The following is an 18,065-nucleotide window of genomic DNA, read 5'->3' as shown; positions in this document are numbered from 1 at the left end:
AACATGGACACTGAACATGAACAGTAAGGTCAGTCAAGGTCAAAACCAGTCATTCCACTGAAAGTGGTATCATATATTAAAAACGTCATTTGGTGTTTTTAAACACCCAGAAAAATAAGCTCTAAAACCTGGTAAACTTTTTAGAAGGCCCAAGGCCTAAAACCATAGTTCTTTTAACAAGCAGCAGTGTTTTCTGAACACCCCACTACATAATTGGCAAAAACAGGGAGAAGATCTAGTGCCTCAAAACCCAGGAGGAAAGGAAGGTGAAACAGAGGAACATGTGTAGTCAAACAGCCATTCATCGGTCAATCACTCAATGACACGTCCACGGCACATTCGCACTCACAACGCGGTTCTCTCAGGCATACGTAACGTGTCATAATTCAGTCATTCATGCACCGCACACGTTCATGCCTCAATTTCCACGTCCATGCATTCACAAGGTTTTGCTGCATAGTGTCTAAGTAGAATATAGGTCTCATCTAACCCACCAGCGGCGATAGCCAGTCCACCTTCTCTCTCGGGGTCAATGAGCTCTTATTGCCCCCCCATGCTTGGCAACCTTTTAGTGTTAATTAATTGCTTTTCACTGGTATCATCTGATTACTAAGAGGTACGCTCCTTTTTACTTCCGCCTTTGCGGAGTCTACACTTAGATTATTGTCCGTAGTACTGACAGTCTGCTCATCTGCTGATCAGGCAGGAATAGCACGGCCGTGCCTAACTCAACAACTACTCTCGACCTCCGGCTTTGTACAATATAAAGCTGGGGAGAACTCTCGACCTCCGGCTACAGCTGGGGAGAACTATGAACACAACAACTCTCGACCTCCGGCTTTGTAGAGTACAAGGCTGGGGAGAACTATGGACACTCTCTCAACCTCCGGCTACAACTGGGGAGAACTATAAACACAACAACTCTCGTCCTCTGGCTACAGCTGGGGAGAACTATGAACAGAACAACTCTCGACCTCCGGCTTTGTAGAGTACAAGGCTGGGGAGAACTATGGACACACTCTCAACCTCCGGCTACAACTGGGGAGAACTATAAACACAACAACTCTCGACCTCCGGCTTTGTAGAGTACAAGGCTGGGGAGAACTATGGACACACTCTCAACCTCCGGCTACAGCTGGGGAGAACTATAAACACCAACGCAGACTGTTAGGACTTTATTGGGCACCTCTAAGATTATTCAACATTGAACGGAGCACGCACCCTCTAATAACCCTCACTCTAAGGGAATGTAGAATTTTGTTCAGAACGGTATTCGGTTACCAAGCATGTATCAAATCAGGTGGACCACCATCCCCTAAAGAGCGCTTTCCCTAGCAAGGTTTATCCTTTTTTTCTGCACATTAAAGCAGGACTTCTTCTTTGAAAAGTAATTGCCTATGTACTCATAGTAACTAATGGAACAGTTTTCTCAGGAAAAATTTGGTACCCCCCCTGCTGTCGAGTGGCTTCGGGCCGGCAAGACAGTCCGACGCGGTAAGGAGGAGGCACGCAAAATGAAAACGATGAATGTTGAACTAGGCTGTCTGTCGCAAGCAGCTTCAAAAAAAGGGTAAGGTACAGATTGTTTACGAGGGTATCGGTCAAAAAAATGTCAAAATGTAAACTTGGTTGAGGCTGCAGTCCTCAATCTCTGTCTCAATTTTCCTGAAATTGAGTAAAAACAAAGAGTAAAAGAAGATTCGTTCAGAAATAACAAAGGAGAAAAAACGTGTGAGCTCAAAAAAATCATGGCCAATAAATGAATAAAAAATTAAAACTTCAGCTCCAAAAGCTGAGGCAACAGAGGGCTCTTTCTTCAACGGATGTAACCATATCTTGCATTGTGGGGGTCTCCCCTCAACGAGGAAAGAAAAGCAAACAAAAACAAACCTATCAGTAACACTATTTTCTTCCCTTTTGTTTGTTCTTTTCTCATAAAGGCAAAAGCAGTGTAAAAAAATGAGCAACATAATGAATAAAGGCAAAGATAAATGATGGGCACACATGGTCTCATGTGGCAAACAGAAGGGTTCTGTGTGAAGTTCTGGTGGTCCTGTGTTTCAGCTCATAGTTATGAATGTGGGTGTGTGACTGTATGTCTGGTCTGTCTGCTTAGAGCACACCTTCTCAAAGCGTGTGAGAGAATAAATGAAAACAAAATAATCTAGCGTACAGTCAGAAGATAGAGGGGTTAGTATTGTCCTATCGAAGGAGAAGCTTGTTGGCTATTTGCTAGTTGTCCCCCTCCATGCCAAAGTTCAAGGCTAAGGTGATATAGCACTACCACCAAAGGCTGTGGTGGACTTCTTATGGCTTAGTATCCTTGTGGCTTTTGAAACAGTGTCTTTTTTGGTGAAGATATTCCAGCAGACGTGTGATCAGTCTGCAGTTGCTTCCCATCATTCAGGCAGTAATCGTGGTGTTCAACTCGCAACTCATTGGTGGGGGAGTGTCCAACCAACTCCGACGCCCACAGGTTCTCAGTCTTTGATGATGGGGCAGGATATGGTAATCCCAGCATTGGCATGCGGCCCATTCCATAGACGATGAAGAGTTGACTTGGGACTGAGCGAGTTATTTCAGCATTGCTTTGCTGAATGGGAGAGTCGAGTCCTTTGATAGTCGATTTCCTTCTGAGGCTTGGTCCTTTGAATGATGTTGACATTTCATTAGCATAAGAGTTGAAGGTGATTTCATTCATTAAGAGCTTTCATTGAAGATGTCGTTTCTTCAGGGACAACCGCAAAGCCAACAGAAACTAACAATAAAATAATAAAAAACGATAATGATGTTAACAGTAATATTAAAATAAAATAAAATGAAATACTGTATTCATCTGTGTGTGTGTGTTTGAGTGTGTGTTGCTCATATTCATTTTAGAGTGGACCCCAGATATCCATTTATTTTTTTAAAATAAAAAATAAATAAAAAAAATAAAAATAGTGTTTGTGTTGTTATGGCACTATTCTGTAGGCACTAAACTGGCCAATGAGGGGCGCTACCTCTCTCTCTCCTTTGAGTGTGTGTGTGTGTGTGTGCCTCCCTTTCTCTCTCTGTGCGTGTGTGTGTGTGTGTGTGTGTGTGTGTGTGTGTGTGTGTGTGTGTGTGTGTGTGTGTGTGTGTGTGTGTGTGTGTGTGTGTGTGTGTGTGTGTGTATGTGTGCCCCGTGCCACACGTCTGTTCAGCTGAGAGAAAGAAAACCAAAAATAAAAAAAAATTTTTCAAGGCGCACAGAAACACAGCAGCCGACTCTCTCCAAAATGAAAGCATTAAAGCCAAACAACCAAAGGGAGAAATCTGATTCCATTCACACGTTTAAAAAAAATAAAAACAAAGACAAAAAAGAAGTAAAACTCACCGAAAGCATGATCTGAGTTTACATCATACCAAGATTATATATGCGTATGCATATAATATTTGTTTATTGGGTTGTTCATCTGTTTGATTCCCATTATCAGTGTTTTACTCCCTGTAGTCTTCACTACAGTTTAGGTTAGGTTTGGGGTTTTAATCTATTTTTATATCGGTACAGAGGTGAACTCATTACATGGCAGCGGGGTGTTTTGGAAACTTTGGTTGCCTGTCTATCCTATGGTCAGGACCTCACGGGCTGTCCGTGGGTGCCTGAACAAAACCAAAGTAAATAATGACCAGCCGTATTTGATGCCTAAACAAAATATCCGAGCCCGAAGAAAAATAGAGGGAACTTATAGTATTAAAAAGCAAAGAACTTCGACCATTTGACCCTTTCTCAAAACACAGAAAAGCTGAAGATCAAGATCTGAAAATCAATACAGTGCTCAACTGGTTGTCTCTCTATCAACACAGAGCGAATATATATATATATATGTAAATTCAAATTTATATATATATATAAAAAGGCAGCTTTACCTTGATAGTCCGAATTGGTGTTTGAGGTTCAACCGATGGTTCGTGATCCAGTCTCTGTCCGAGGGGCAGACCACCGTGGGGCAGCCCTGGGGTTTTAAGTGTGTCCTCAGTGCTGGTCCACGGCCGAAGTCCCCCAGAGCAGAAGATGGATCCCGTTCGTGATCGCCAATTGTTACGGCAGAATTTGCGGTTGACCTCATTTGGAGACATGATTTATTGCTCTGGTTGAATGATGGAGTCCAGTCGGAGCATTGATGATTTTATAAAAAAGATTTATTATAAACTAAGTGAAAAAAAGGACAAAGATGGAACAAAGTGAAACAAAAATTAGTGACCGTCCGGCGGACGTCCGATGATCGAGAGAGAGACAATTCTGACACATCACGTATATCCCTGCTCAGTCCCCCCTCCCTCCTCCCCCCCGGGAGATAAGGATAGAGAGAGAAGGAGGAGGGAAGGACAGCGGGTGAAAAGAAAGACAGTTTATCTGCTGGTTGTCATGGGGGTGGAGGTGTGTGCGTTTATGTGTTCGTGTGTGTGAATTGATGTGTATGTGGTGTGTATGTGTGCTATGTGAGTGTGTGTAAGCATGTGAGTGCGTGCACAGAGAATGCCTACGCATCTGGCCTTGAGGTTGTTTTGGGGAACATATCATGTGCTTTGGACAAGGCGGTCTGACCCAGAGTGAAAAGCAAAGTTGAAGACACAATGGAAAGTTACACCCCAAGGCTTAAGGATTAAAATATATATTATTAAGCATAACTAATAATTTCGCCACAACACTAGTTAATTAGTAAACATTATGAGGCTCACTAGTTGACTAGTAAACACAACATATGTTAGTTAACTAGTGGATATTTAGCACCTTACTAGTTAACATGTAGGGATTTTTCCTTTCTACTAGTTTACTAGTACATGTTTCAGTGTTTTACTAGTAAACTAGTGCAGTCAAAGACCTCACTAGTACAGGAAACTGAGCTTTGATATCAACGATATCTAAAATATGCTCAATGGGTTTTCCATATGTGTGCTGTCCTACAAACCTCGCTGAAACTTAATCACTATGGCAATTAATGCTAACGACTAACTTGGTCCTGACCAGATTTGGCTCCAGCTTCGATGTTAGCGAGTCCTAAAGCCCCGTCTCCTGACCAATCAGATCTCTTCGAAAATGACCTGCCCATTGTTAGATGATCCTGGTTGGTGCAGATCTGATAGCTGCATTTAGGAAAAGAGATTATTAATGGCTAAATGCAATCCTTTCATTTACCAATGACATCCATCCTGTGTGTCGATCCGTGTGCGGACGGGTGAAGTCATTAATTCATACACTGGGGCTGACATTATTAGCAGGAACATGCACATTGTGCTCAAATCCCTGTGTGTGTCTACTTGAATAGAAACACGTGATATAAAGTTTAATTGCAGAGTGCTGTCCGTTTTTCATCCAATGGATCATTATAATAAATAATCTCGCACTGTTGTGCATTCATGTGTCAACAGCCACCTGCCTGGTTTGTTTCATACCTGCCTTTCCTCTAACAGGGTTGTCTTTGGTCTGAATTATGGATTTTAATTATTCATCATTCCAAACTTCAGCAACCTGGTCGGAGCCAAGTTATGAAGTGGATTAGATCTGAGCGAGTATAAAAGCTCTGCCTCCTGCTGTGAGCTGCACTAACAGTGTGGTTCTTCACTGTCATCATTCTATTTGTTTAAGATCATAAGCTGTTTCTCCATTAACTGTAAAGACACTCAGTCTGTCAGTTCTCTCCATTGATTGGTCAGACGCTGCAATCTCCAGCCCTTTCATTGTTTATTCAATTATTGAATTAATTTTTGTGAGTTTGTCTGAGTAATTTTGTGTGTGGTTATTTTCTTTTATTTCATATACTGTATTTCTTGTTTTGTATGTTTGGGGTCATTTTGTGTATTAAATGTGTGTTTTTGTTCATGTCTGCTTTGAGCTTTAATTGATAACTAGTACAGTGCCCGTCGGAAGTATGCACTCATGTGGGAGCTTAAGTAGAGTTAATTATGGCCAAATGAGTATGTGTTTGAAGTTTAGATGTACAAAGAGATGTACATACTTTGTACTCTGTAGTGTTTAAAGGGGTTTATTTGCGGGTGCAAAATAAAACAGCGTGTGCGATTTCCCTGGTTTAATTCTATGGGACATGAACATGATAAATGTGTTTGTTGTTTTTTTTTTTAACTCACTTTTTTTTACTATTGATTTTTTTTGGTGTATCTTTCTGTAATGTATGTTTTTTGGAGTCATTAAGTGTATTTGCGTATCTTTCTGTTGTGTTTTTGTGCATTTTTTGTATAATTATAGTTTTTTTTGTTGCCATTGTAGTGTGATACTGGAGTCATTTTGTATAATTTTGTTCATTTCTGTTATTTTGTGTATTTTTTGTATAAATATTTAGTTTTGTGCATTTCTGTTGTCATTTTAGTGTATTTTTTTGTATAAGTATTTAGTTTAGTGTATTTTGAGTCATTTTCGTGTTTTGGTTGTCGTTTGGTGTATTTTTCTGTAATATATGTTTTTTCTCGCTCACAGAGAAAAGTGTAGCTTTCAACGCAGCAGCCATTGCCGTCAATCACTTCCCGGTGAGGTCTGTCCGGTCTAAATAGCGTACGGTCAAACTAACGTTTTGAAACGACATCGTCACCAAATAAGAAAAGGGGTTTATTTTCGGGTGCAAAATAAAACATCGTGTGTGAATTCCCTGGTTTAATTCTATGGGACATGAACATGATAAATGTGTTGGGACATGATAAATGTGTTTTTCTTTTACTCACTTTTATATTTTTTTGTTTAGTGTATTTTTCTGTAATGTATGCTTTTTGGAGTCATTATGTGTATTTGTGTATCTTTCTGTTGTCATTTTGTGTATTTTTTGTATTAATATTTAGTTTTGTGTATTTTGAGTCATTTTCATATTTTTGTTGTATTTTTCTGTAATGTATGTTTTTTTGGAGTCATGTGTATTTTTTATTCTTTCAGTTGTATTTTTGTCCATTGTTTTTGTGTTTTATTTTACTCATTTAGTATATTTAGATAAATAAATACCGTGTGTGTTGTGTGTTCCGTGAAATGTTTGAGACGCTGATAACCAAATATTTAGTTTTGTGTATTTTGAGTCATTTTCATATTTTTGTTGTATTTTTCTGTTATGTATGTTTTTTGGAGTCATGAGTATTTTTTATTCTTTCAGTTGTCTTTTTGTGCATTTTTTTTACTCGTTATTTAAATAAATAAATAAATACCGTGTGTGTGTGTGTTCCGTGGAATGTTTGAGACGCTGATAACCAAACTCCATCGACATTGTAGCGCCAATCAGAAAAGTAACAAAAATGCGGAAAACAAAACGTAAAGCTCCAAACTACATGAGTGAGCAAGTGAATTAAAGTATTATCTACAATTCGGCTGTCTTTTTAAAAAAAACAAAAATCATTTTGTACCTTCGAATCGAGTGGTCAGAGCTTAGCTTCCATGCAAGGCACCACAGAGAATCCGCAGTTTTCCAGATGGAGTATTGAACAAGTTGAGTTCAATACTGACCGTATTGAAACAGCGCATTATTGAGCAACAGTTATATAGTTTAAACAATGGGAAACGTGTCTGCAAAAGACTCACCAGTGGCTGACGGTTTCAAATGATCATTTCAGAGAGCGGTCCAAACTATCTCCCTCTCTCTCACTGTGTTTTACAGTCTGTCTGCTTGGCTGTGTGCGCAGCATTTGGCTCTGGCCGCACACGTGACTCTTGCTCGGGTGAGGAGCTGTGCAGTGAAATAGATATAGATGGTGCGCTAGCGCCCCCTCACACCCTGAGGTCAAAAGTTGAATAGGTTTAATTACGGGGCTGTCCAGAAGTGAAATAAAATTAAAATAAACATTTTGAAATGACCAAATTACTCCAAAATAACAGATACACACACTTGGGGTATCTGGAACCTGTTGACCAAGTTTCAGGTCAAACTTGCTCCGCGTCAGGGAGATATTTGTTCCACACACACACATCCACACGCACACAGACCTCCCTTGCTTTTATAGGTAGATGTCAGATTTGATTGGTTGACTGCTATGAAAAGTATCTCAAATAAACAATGAAATTACATACTGATGTCTTTAAAACGACTCACTTTTAAATGACACACAATTATTTGTTGGGCGATGAGTGCAATGAGATAAAGCGCACAAACACAAGTTAACATGATGTCTTTTAATCATTTCAACATAAAACATGACAGCTCAAAGATACATTGTACTGTACAATAAGTCAATAGTTCTGTTGTTGTGTTCCTCTTCTCTTTGGATCAACCAATACACAGTGTTTGTGTCATGTTCCCGTGGCAACAGCTGAACTGTGCGATGTAATGAGCACATTTTTTCCCCACTACTTTCTGATGAACTTCCTGCTTGAGGACAACGGAGGGGAACGCAAACTCACCCTTTTCACCTTTTTCTAGTTTGTGAGTCACTGACAGCAAGAGATACACAAAGAGGTTGGAATGCATGACTTACATTAGGCTAGATACATGGAGCTACACTTGAATGATGTCTGCAGCAGACAGTACCCAGTTTACCACTAAAAGAGAGAATTACTAAAAGTATTTACACAAGCTTTTCTCACGTTCTGATAAATTCCCTTCAATGAGCAAGGCTGCACCTACTAGTCAAACTCAAAGAAGGCAAGGATAAGTGCATCCCTAGTAGGTGCAGGTCGAGGTAATGAGGCAAAAGCCAAGTGCACGGGCAGAGCATCAGCTTGTGTACACTCTCCCCTCCATAAAAAGCTGAATAAATCACTTTTCTGTTGAAATGAACAGGATTGGGCCCAGTAAATCAAGATTACAGAGGTAGGCTAATGAGAGATAAGTCTGATTTACTGAGATCTTTATGTCAAAACTCATTCAGCATTTAAAAACGAAGCTGATGGTAGAGAGAGAAATGTGACAGCAGTCAGAGAATGTGAGCAAACACGTTTACAATACACCTGAGTTGCATTTTTTAAACCTCAATCAGAGGCAAGTGTGTGTGTGTGCTGAGCAGATTCCCTCATTCCAAACAAGAAACTAAAAATTCTTTCTCTGGCCTGTTTGGACAGAGATGGCGTCCATCACGACGCAACCCGCTGGGATCTGTGGCTACATCATCACATTCCTTCAAACATCTGAGAACGTGCTTTAGGAAAATGAACTGAATTAGAAACAACCACTTCCAGCTGTTTTGAGGTGACTTCATGAAGAAACGATCACAGCAAAGATGTCCGTGTTGTTTAAACTCAGAGTTAAATTAACACTGCTGGTGTTAGACTGACACTTGATAAAGTCGACTGTTGGAAGTGTTAAAATTTAACAATGGGACAACAACAACATAATTACAAACAATGAACTCCTAAAGAGTCACTGTGTACCATCAAGTGTTTAATGAACACTTTGACTTCAACATTAAAGGTTTAAGTGTAGACCTCACTGCCTGCCTCAGGGATGCTCAACAACGAACACGGGCAACAAAAGGCCCCAAAACAACAACTGGAACACACGACAGAAAAAATACACAAATTTACTCCAAAAAACACACAAGATGACAACAATAAGGCATACACACAAAAATAACTGAAGAAAACATACACGTCACAACAAAAACACAAAATGATAAAATAAAAAAAATACTCAAATTCACAATAACTGAAAAATAATATACAAAACAAACAAAATATCCAAAAAAACAATAATACACAATGGGCCTGTGCTACAAATAAGTATCCCGGATAAATATATCCAGGATAGCTCTCTGTTAGCGAGCTTCACCTAACCAAACATTCTTTGTCAGAGATCCTCTGTCCTACGAAGTGGGATATAAACTAACTAAATCACGGTCATGGAGAAACACTGGTGTAGAGCAACTTCGGTCACAACTGAGGAATAATTCTTAAAAAATTTGAAGAATTAAATCCAAAATTCAGACCAAAAAAACACTGTTGCTGCACAAAAATCAGATAGGAATGAACACAGGCAGGAAGCTGCTGACACCGTTAATGCGTAAAAGCGTGACATTATACAAAAACAATCCATCGGATGATAAACAGACAGCACTCTGATCTGCCAGTTTCATTGTATTACATCACAGACATGTTTCTATTCATAGTCCTCAATTAAATTTTTTTCCTTCCCTACATGCAGCTGTCAGGTCTGCACTAAGCATCATCTTTTAACATTAGACAGGTCATTTTCCAAGAGACCTGATTGGTCAGAAGGTGGGACTTTTGTACAAGCTCTTATCCAATTCATAACCTGGTCCTGACCAAGTTATCAAAGAGGAAATCCAGCTTAGTAGTACAGGCCCAAAATGACTCCAAAAACACCAAAAAGACAACAAAAACACACAATATGAAGAAAAATATTTAAAAGAAATAACTGAAAATAATACACACCCAAAATACACATAAATGACTCCAAAAACACAAAATAAAAGCAAAAAGACACAAAATGACAACAGACAAAAACAACAGAAAAACAAAAGACTACAAATATACAAAAAAGGATGCAAAACAACCACAAAAACACAGTTCTTTTGTTGTTTCCGGTGTTAGCACTCTGTCGTTATTCTAAATGATTGTTGATCATGTAACCCTGGGAACACTCACTGTGATAAAACTTCTTCATCTCTGCCTTCAAGTCTCATGTTTCAAACGTGTTCATCACTTTAGTGAGAAAGTGTTTAAGTGCTTTATTTTAAGGTCGTCACAGACTACTTTGTGTAGGAGCCACGCCTCCCGCGTCTTCTCACATTGTCTTATTGTCCGCTGCTGCTATGTTCATGCACTTGGCTGTAGAGAAGTTTAAGGTGGAGCAACAAAACTGGTTACCCAAGAGGGGGCAGGGGCCAAGAGCTTTATGTAGAATGATATTAGTGACAATTACATAAAAAATACTGTTACTTTTTTGGAGAAAATAAGTATACAAAGATCTAGACAACCAACTAATGGCACATACATATACAGGATCAATACAAAATAAAGACATATGAACATAGAAGCTAAAATCTTAAAAGAAAAACCAAAAAAAAAAAGAACTATTTTCTTAAAGGTTGAAAGTGCTAGCATTCAGATTTGCTCACAGAAACCCAGGGAGGACAAACTCAATTCATGCTAAAAGCTTTTTTTTTTTTTTTTAAATAATCAAATGAGAGATTTTATGCTTCATTTGATTGCTACAAATGTGGTTTTAACCACGTTTCTCACCAAATCACATTTTATTAATAGAGATCAAATCTAAATTCATTGGAAACACTTACATTCACTGAAAAATCCATCATCAGTGTTATTTAAAATACTTTTCCCTGAAAATATTACGAGATAAAATCCTTGTGTTGATGATGATGTGGGGACTTTGGAACCCAAAACAAAGGGTTTTAATTGGTGGAGCAATTAGCTTATTTTATTAGAACAAACTTTCAAAAAAAGGTGCTGACAGCAAGAGCTTTAGGATGAAACTCAAATGTGAGCACTTCATTACGTGTCAGTGTCTTTCCAGGGAAATACTGAGTGGAAGGTAAAGCTGTGGTTTCACTGGGACCATCAAATAGTTTAATCCCACAGTGCGAGAATGTTGTCACAAGCTTTTGTGCAAAACTTAGTTTCTTCTCCCGTTCTGTAAGAAAAATAAAATCAATAAAAATGAGGTGATGTGTTGTTATTTTTTTTTTTGAGGTCCTGTTCTAAACAAACAGAAAAATAATATATCACACGACAACAAATAAGACAAACGCATGACAATGACGGCGGCTGGAGGGCTGCAGTCCCACTGCTTTGACTGTGGCCGCCCAGACATTGACGCGTTTCAGACCCTTTGCCTTTGACTTCACAGAGGGGGGCGGGTCCAGGGCTCAGGAACACCTTATTGGTTCAGTTTGTGCACACGTTCCCCTCACTATCAATTCAACAAAAAAAGGAACCAATCAAATCAAATGTTCTAGTGGTCTATAGCTAGCATCCATTAGCAACTGTAGTTTTAAGCAGCGATCTGTGTTTGACCTTTTCATGAGAGAATTGCTAAAATCTTCCTGCTGGTTTTTATTCTGTTAGATCACAAAAAGTGGCATCAAAGTGGGCGGGTCATTTTTTCATTAGCAGATGATCTCATTGAACGAGCTAGTGAAGGTGAACATGTGTGGCGGCACTCTTGTCACACTTTCAAGCTCGGAGGGAAACCCAAAGATTAGTTTAGCCTTCTCACACGTTTCCATGACAATGATGAAGCTTCAAAACGACCTTTCATTTTCTTCCATCACCACAAATGTTGTAGTCATAGTAATTCTGATTGATTTGTAAAACATAAGAGGAACAGAATCCATGACAACATCCAAACCTCCTGCTTGAAAAGGGGACAAAATCCCCCCTTTTTTCCTATTTAAAGCTGCTTAAGCACATACCTCAAATTTCAAACTGTATGTGTACGTCATCCAACAGTTCATATCCCAAACTGATAACAGAAACTCTGTTGATTTCACCCATTGAAAGTTGTACCAAGAGAATGACGGCAGATGTTGATATTTTGCCCAAATAATTCCAGCAAGTTAATTTTGTCTTCTTTTTTAATAATATGTTAAGGTTTTTTATTGAGACAGTTTTATTAAGGAAATATGACATGTTTCGACTGCCAACTCGCCACGCCCCCTGGATCAAAGAAGCCATCAAGATCAGGAAGCATAGCCTCAACATCAACAGGGATGAGGGAACATTTTCACTCTCCTACACGTGGGACTTCTCTTCTCCAGATCCCACTGGGCGACAGGAGGCGTGGCCAGCCTGACAGAACTGTCAAGTTGGCCACACCCAGAAAGAACTCATAAGGACACATTAAAGTGATCAGCAGACACCTTTGAAGAAGACTGGCAGTGGGCAGTAGAAACATTTCATGAGATCAAAATACATTTCCTGAAAAAAGTCTGAATAAAAGAAAACTTTAACATATTAAACCAGAATCCTACTTTTCAGGCAAAGAAAAAAAAACACACTTTTTCTTTGCTTTTCTTCCAAGCATAGCAATGCGACAACCTTTTTATCTTAGATCATATTACAAGTGGATTAAAAAACTAATTTCTACCTTTGGACATTTGACACACATGCAGTTTAATAAAATTGGAATAATGTGTTTAAGCAACTTTAATAAATCCTAACCTCTTAGCACAACCATAAACCTTAAACCTGTAAATAAATGTTTGTTTTTACACACGTCATTGATTTATCTTCTAACATAAGACTAGGATTTTGTCAATTTTCCTTCCAGTTGTACCAGTTTAGTAGAGACTCTGGTTCAAAGATTGATCAAAGATCTTTCTGGTGTTTCCACTGAATCTAAGGACAGAAAGCATAAGCAAGTATACCTGTTTAAACCAGCACAGCAACCCCTGAGGTGAGGAGGACTAAAAACAAACAAGCATGGAACATTTCAGCTTCCTGCTTCCTCTTTTCTTTGAACAAACTAACATTTCATGAAGAAGTTGAGGCTGACTTCTCTGTCGTTTTGCGTTCTTACCCCTCAGGTGTGAAGTTCAACAATTGTAAGAACTCATACAAGTCTCCCAGTTTTCAGCATTGTTACATTTGATCTGTGAATCTCATAAAGGTTCTGTGTTTCACTTCACAAAAAAATGGGATTAACGTCATATCCAACGGTCGATAAACAGACAGCAGTTTATGATGGTGTCCTGTAGTGTTGTATTACTAGAGAACAGTCACGTTTTAAAGGTCTTGGACTGGCCGGACTTTGGATTTACATTTAGCGTTAGCTCACTGTGTGTGAAACACCTGCAAACACTGGGACTGAACACTTACTTTAGGCCTCATTCATCTAACAAAGAAACATCTGATTTTCACAAATCATTCTGGACCTTCAAACACATACAACAATGTATGCAGACTCCTTGTTTTTGTTTGTCAAATGGATTTAACAGAAAACTCAAATTAAAAAGAGAGAGAATTATATTTAACTCTTTAACCTTTACATGGTTTAAAGGGATCCTCCACTGTTTTAACAAGTTTGGCCTAAAATCTTTGAAATATACTTATTTGAAGATCTATGCCAAACAAAACACATTATTACAGTATGCACTATATTCATTGAATTGCCTTTTACAAATGTGACTACTTTACAGTTTAATAGCCCATGTTCCGCCTTCTTGAAATCACTTGATTGACGACGTCACTGCCTTGTTTTCAATTGGAGTGAAACATTCAGCCTGTTTTTTAGGTCATTTAGCAACTTTTTCAGTCAAGTTGCGCTCCTTAAAAATGCCGATGTTACCCTCTTTTATTTACCGAAAGAGGAAAAAACAGTTTTGACCCACAAAAAAAATCTGTGACCGCAGGGGGCTACAGTTTCAACTCTGTAGTTTTGTAGTTCAATGAAGCAGAAAGGAAGAGCTCTCCTAAGGGGCATTTACTTTCCCTTAAACAGTGCATGGCTGACACTCTGATGGCTGAAGTTAGCGAGGACTATTGAAGACACAAAAACTCTGAGGATAGGACTCCCACCCAAAAGTTTATTGTTACCAGCTAACTCCAACAGAAGTATCAGCCGCGCACTTTTCCTGTTTTTTTTAGAGCAACCAAAAGCAGCACAAGTTGTCATTTTGACTGAAAAAGCTATTAAATTATCTAAAAAGCAAACTGAAAGCTTCACTCTAATAGAAAACAATGGGATGTTTACAGGCAGTGTGATGACATCAATCAAGTGATTTCAAGATGGTGGAACACAGGCTCTGTGTAAAGTAGTCTCATTTTTAAAAGGCACTATGCGAATATGGTGCAAAATAATGTGTTTTGTTAGGCATGGATTTTCTAATGAGTACATTTCAAAGGTTTTAGGCCACATTTGTAAAAACAGTGGAGGGTTTTAAAATACATTTTTATGGACTCCCTAAAGTCTTGGTCTTGGTTCATTCTGGTCCTGAGTACAACTCTGGTGTCCTGCTTTTAAAAAAATTATAATCTATGTTGAAAACGTAGGACAATTTAAAGGATTTTGGCACTTGTTCTGATCACTGAAAGCTTTGACTTTTCTGTGTGAGATTTATCTAAGGCCACTAAGGTTGCATCTGTCCTGTCCCTTCCAGATCCCACAGCACCAGCCCAGGTCAACGTAAAGACTGAAAGTGACAGAAGGCGATGGGGATATTAAGCTAGTACTTCATCCATTTGTTTGATTAACAAAGAAAAAAGAAAAAAAAAGAGCAAGATACATACAAATGTAAACCTGCGAGGCATCCAATACATTTGTCCTCAGTTTGAACATGCTAACCCAAAACACACATTACTCAGATAAAAGCAATTATATTCGTATTCCAGATAGTTTGTACACTGCAATAACATTCCTCAATACATTATTCCTCATCAATCAGTGTGATTCTTTGTTCCTATTTCTGATATTCACATATGTCAGGGTGGTCAGTCATTACCTTGATGAAGCCTTTCAAACATTTATAGATGTAGACCAGATAGATTTTCTGTAGAGTAATCCAAATGATGATGGAAGAAGGAGAAGAAAGACTAAAGTATGTGAAAAAGTGCCTCTCTTAAGGAGCAGTTTAAAGAAAAAAAAAAAGTACTTTTGAAGTGTGAGCCTCTCGGCTGAGGCCATACCTCCAGGCGGAGGGGGGGTTCTCGTTGTTTACTTCATGGATCCCAATGCTTTCTGTGTATAAACCATGATGGTGTGAGGCTCGAAATTGAGATTAGATACATTTTAAACGTCTTCTTACATTTGGAGGAAAAGTAAAAAATTAATCACAACAGACTATTCACTTCAAACAATATTTTTTTGGGTCACAACTTGACAGATAACCTCGACTAAGAGATATCTTTAATTTTCATGAACCTACATTATTACTTAAAGGGTGCAGTACCTACTGATGCTGCCTCTACTGAGCTACGTAACATGGGATACTGAGCAGGGATCAAAGGCTAAAAAATGTTAATATATATTGATACAAACTATAAGATGATGAATAAAAGCTGCTTTAACTTTCCTTTCCTTTGAGGATTAAAGTGACTCTCACACAGCGACGGGCAAGCCGGCGTGGGGCATGATTCCCCTCCTCTCACTGGAAGGCCTGGTGGAAGCGAGGCAGAGTGGTGGCACTGAGGCTGGAGCTGAACACTGGTGGGAGCAGGGGCAGGGGGCCGAGGCCGACCCCCTCGCCGGAACTTTGCTGCTCCTGAGGTTGAGGTTGCAAAGAGGTAAGAGGTGCAGTCGCCGCGGCCGTATGGGGCTCGGCGCTGTGCAAGGACGAGGACGAGGAGGAGGAGGAAGAAGATGAGGTCACAGATGAAGAGTAGCCCATCACCAGTCCCCCCGTGGTCATGGGGGTGCTGTACGGGGGCAGGTTGAGGGGCAGGAAGCCCAGGAGATGGGAAAAGTCCATGTTAGCAGCGCACAGCGACTCGGCGATCAGAATGGGGCTTTTGGACATGAGCGCGTCTCCACACAGCTCGTCTGCCAAGCCAGAGGAGGGCTCCAGTTTGTCCTTTGGGGGCGAGGAGGCGGTGTGGGGGTCAGCTGTGGAGACGGGGCCCGGCAGGCCGCTCTGCAGATCCATGAGGAAGCTCTCCATCTCCACCTTTAGCGGCTTGTCCAGCAGATATGAGGTAGATCCCAGCTGGTACTTAGGGGTGGGCTGGGGCTGGTGCTGCTGCTGGGAGGCCGGAGGGTGGTGGTGATGGGGCAGCGGGGGGGAATGGTGGTGATGGTGGTGGTGATGGGATTGTGGGTGCAGGGACGCAGGGGCGTCCATGTGGCAACCCATGCCCATAGCAGCAGACATCAGGGAGGGGTGTGGGTGGGGGGCGGAAATAGCCTGCAGGTGGTGGGGGTTGTACATACTCATCGGGAACGGTGCTGCATTGGGGAAGGCTTTGGCCATCATTGCGTCCTTGTTGGGTCCCAGGCCACACATCATGGGACTGAGCTCCTCCTTCACGGAGCACGGTGGCGAGCCCGCGGCTAACAAACCTAGCATGTCTGGCGGCTCTGTCTTGATCTTCACCAGCTCCTGAGAGTGGCTTTTCTTCACGTGGCGAGTCAGGTGGTCCTTTCTGCCAAAGCGCTGGGCACAGTACTGGCACAGGAAGTCCTTCCGGCCCGTGTGGACCACCATGTGCCGCCGCACGTCCTTCCGCGTGTAGAAACGGCGATCGCAGTGGTCACAGGGGTGTTTTTTCTCCTTCGTACCACCGGAAGACTTCCCCGAGTGACTCTTAAGGTGTTCCAGGAGGACAGGTGTGCTCTCGTAGCTCTGCATGCACACTTTACAGGTGAGATCGCCTGCGGTGGCGGAGTGCATGGCCAAGTGGCGCTTGTATCCCAGCTTGGTGTTGTAGTGCTTCCCACACTCTTCACACTTGAAGGCCTCCTTGTTGGGGTCATGGGTCTGCAGGTGGTTCTTCAGGTGGTCTTTCCTGTGGAACATCTTCTCACAGAATGAGCACTGATGGGTCTTCTGTGGAGAGTGTGTGGCCATATGCCTGCAAACACAAACACATATCAAAGGGTCAATGGGTCATCTTTGGACAAAGGAGATCAATACATTTAATAAGAATCTTCACAGTCAACATTAAACTTGAGCTGCAAACAGACTGAGACAGGGCAAAGTTTTTGGTGCAAACCCAAGAAATCACTAAGAATTAAGCAAAAACACTTCAATCTATGGCTGAAAATAGCATTTGCAATAATCGCACTATGATAAAACGAGATTTCCTAACCGCAAAAGCTGCGATTTTGAAAAAATAAAATGAAATAAAGTTCTGGCCATGTGACTTGCAAGCGGAGCAAAGCAAAGTAGATGGTGGAGATGTAAACACTGCTTTAACCTGTTGCACAATAGCTTCAGGTTTGACAGAAGTCGACACAGCACAAAGTTTAGTACCAAAGAAGAGCAGCACGTCAGTTGTGTGGAATTATTTTGGCTATAAAAAAGTAGATACTGCGCTCTTCCTTCAGGCAATGCGTCTCACAACCCGCTTCAAGGGCCACAATGAACTCGCAACGTGGCCTAAGGGGGGGTGCCAGAATATTACGGAAAAAATACATTACTTGAACTGCTTTTATTTGGGAAATCTTCCGGTCGCACCACTGTTTGCCGACTCCAAGATGGGGTCA

The 18,065-nt window shown here is 40.6% G+C and overlaps 1 protein-coding gene across 4 annotated transcripts in view; it reads right to left on the bottom strand.

The window, feature by feature from the left end:
* Nucleotides 1-10,364: 10,364 nt before the first annotated feature.
* Nucleotides 10,365-18,065, bottom strand: part of plagl2 (pleiomorphic adenoma gene-like 2) — a 130,694-nt gene continuing 122,993 nt past the window's right edge. For 2 of the 4 annotated variants that reach the window (XM_028452622.1, XM_028452623.1), the window contains one exon: nucleotides 14,733-17,431. In XM_028452622.1, coding sequence (XP_028308423.1) covers nucleotides 16,009-17,431 — 1,423 coding nt within the window. In that variant the 3' untranslated portion in view covers nucleotides 14,733-16,008. Of the gene's footprint in view, nucleotides 11,838-14,732; nucleotides 17,432-18,065 lie in introns of those variants that run through there. The other 2 variants (XR_003674474.1, XR_003674473.1) reach the window with 2 other exon arrangements.

Source organism: Gouania willdenowi, chromosome 7, assembly GCF_900634775.1.
Source record: "Gouania willdenowi chromosome 7, fGouWil2.1, whole genome shotgun sequence".
Lineage (NCBI taxonomy): Eukaryota > Metazoa > Chordata > Actinopteri > Blenniiformes > Gobiesocidae > Gouania > Gouania willdenowi.
This window is presented reverse-complemented; position numbering and strand designations above follow the sequence as displayed.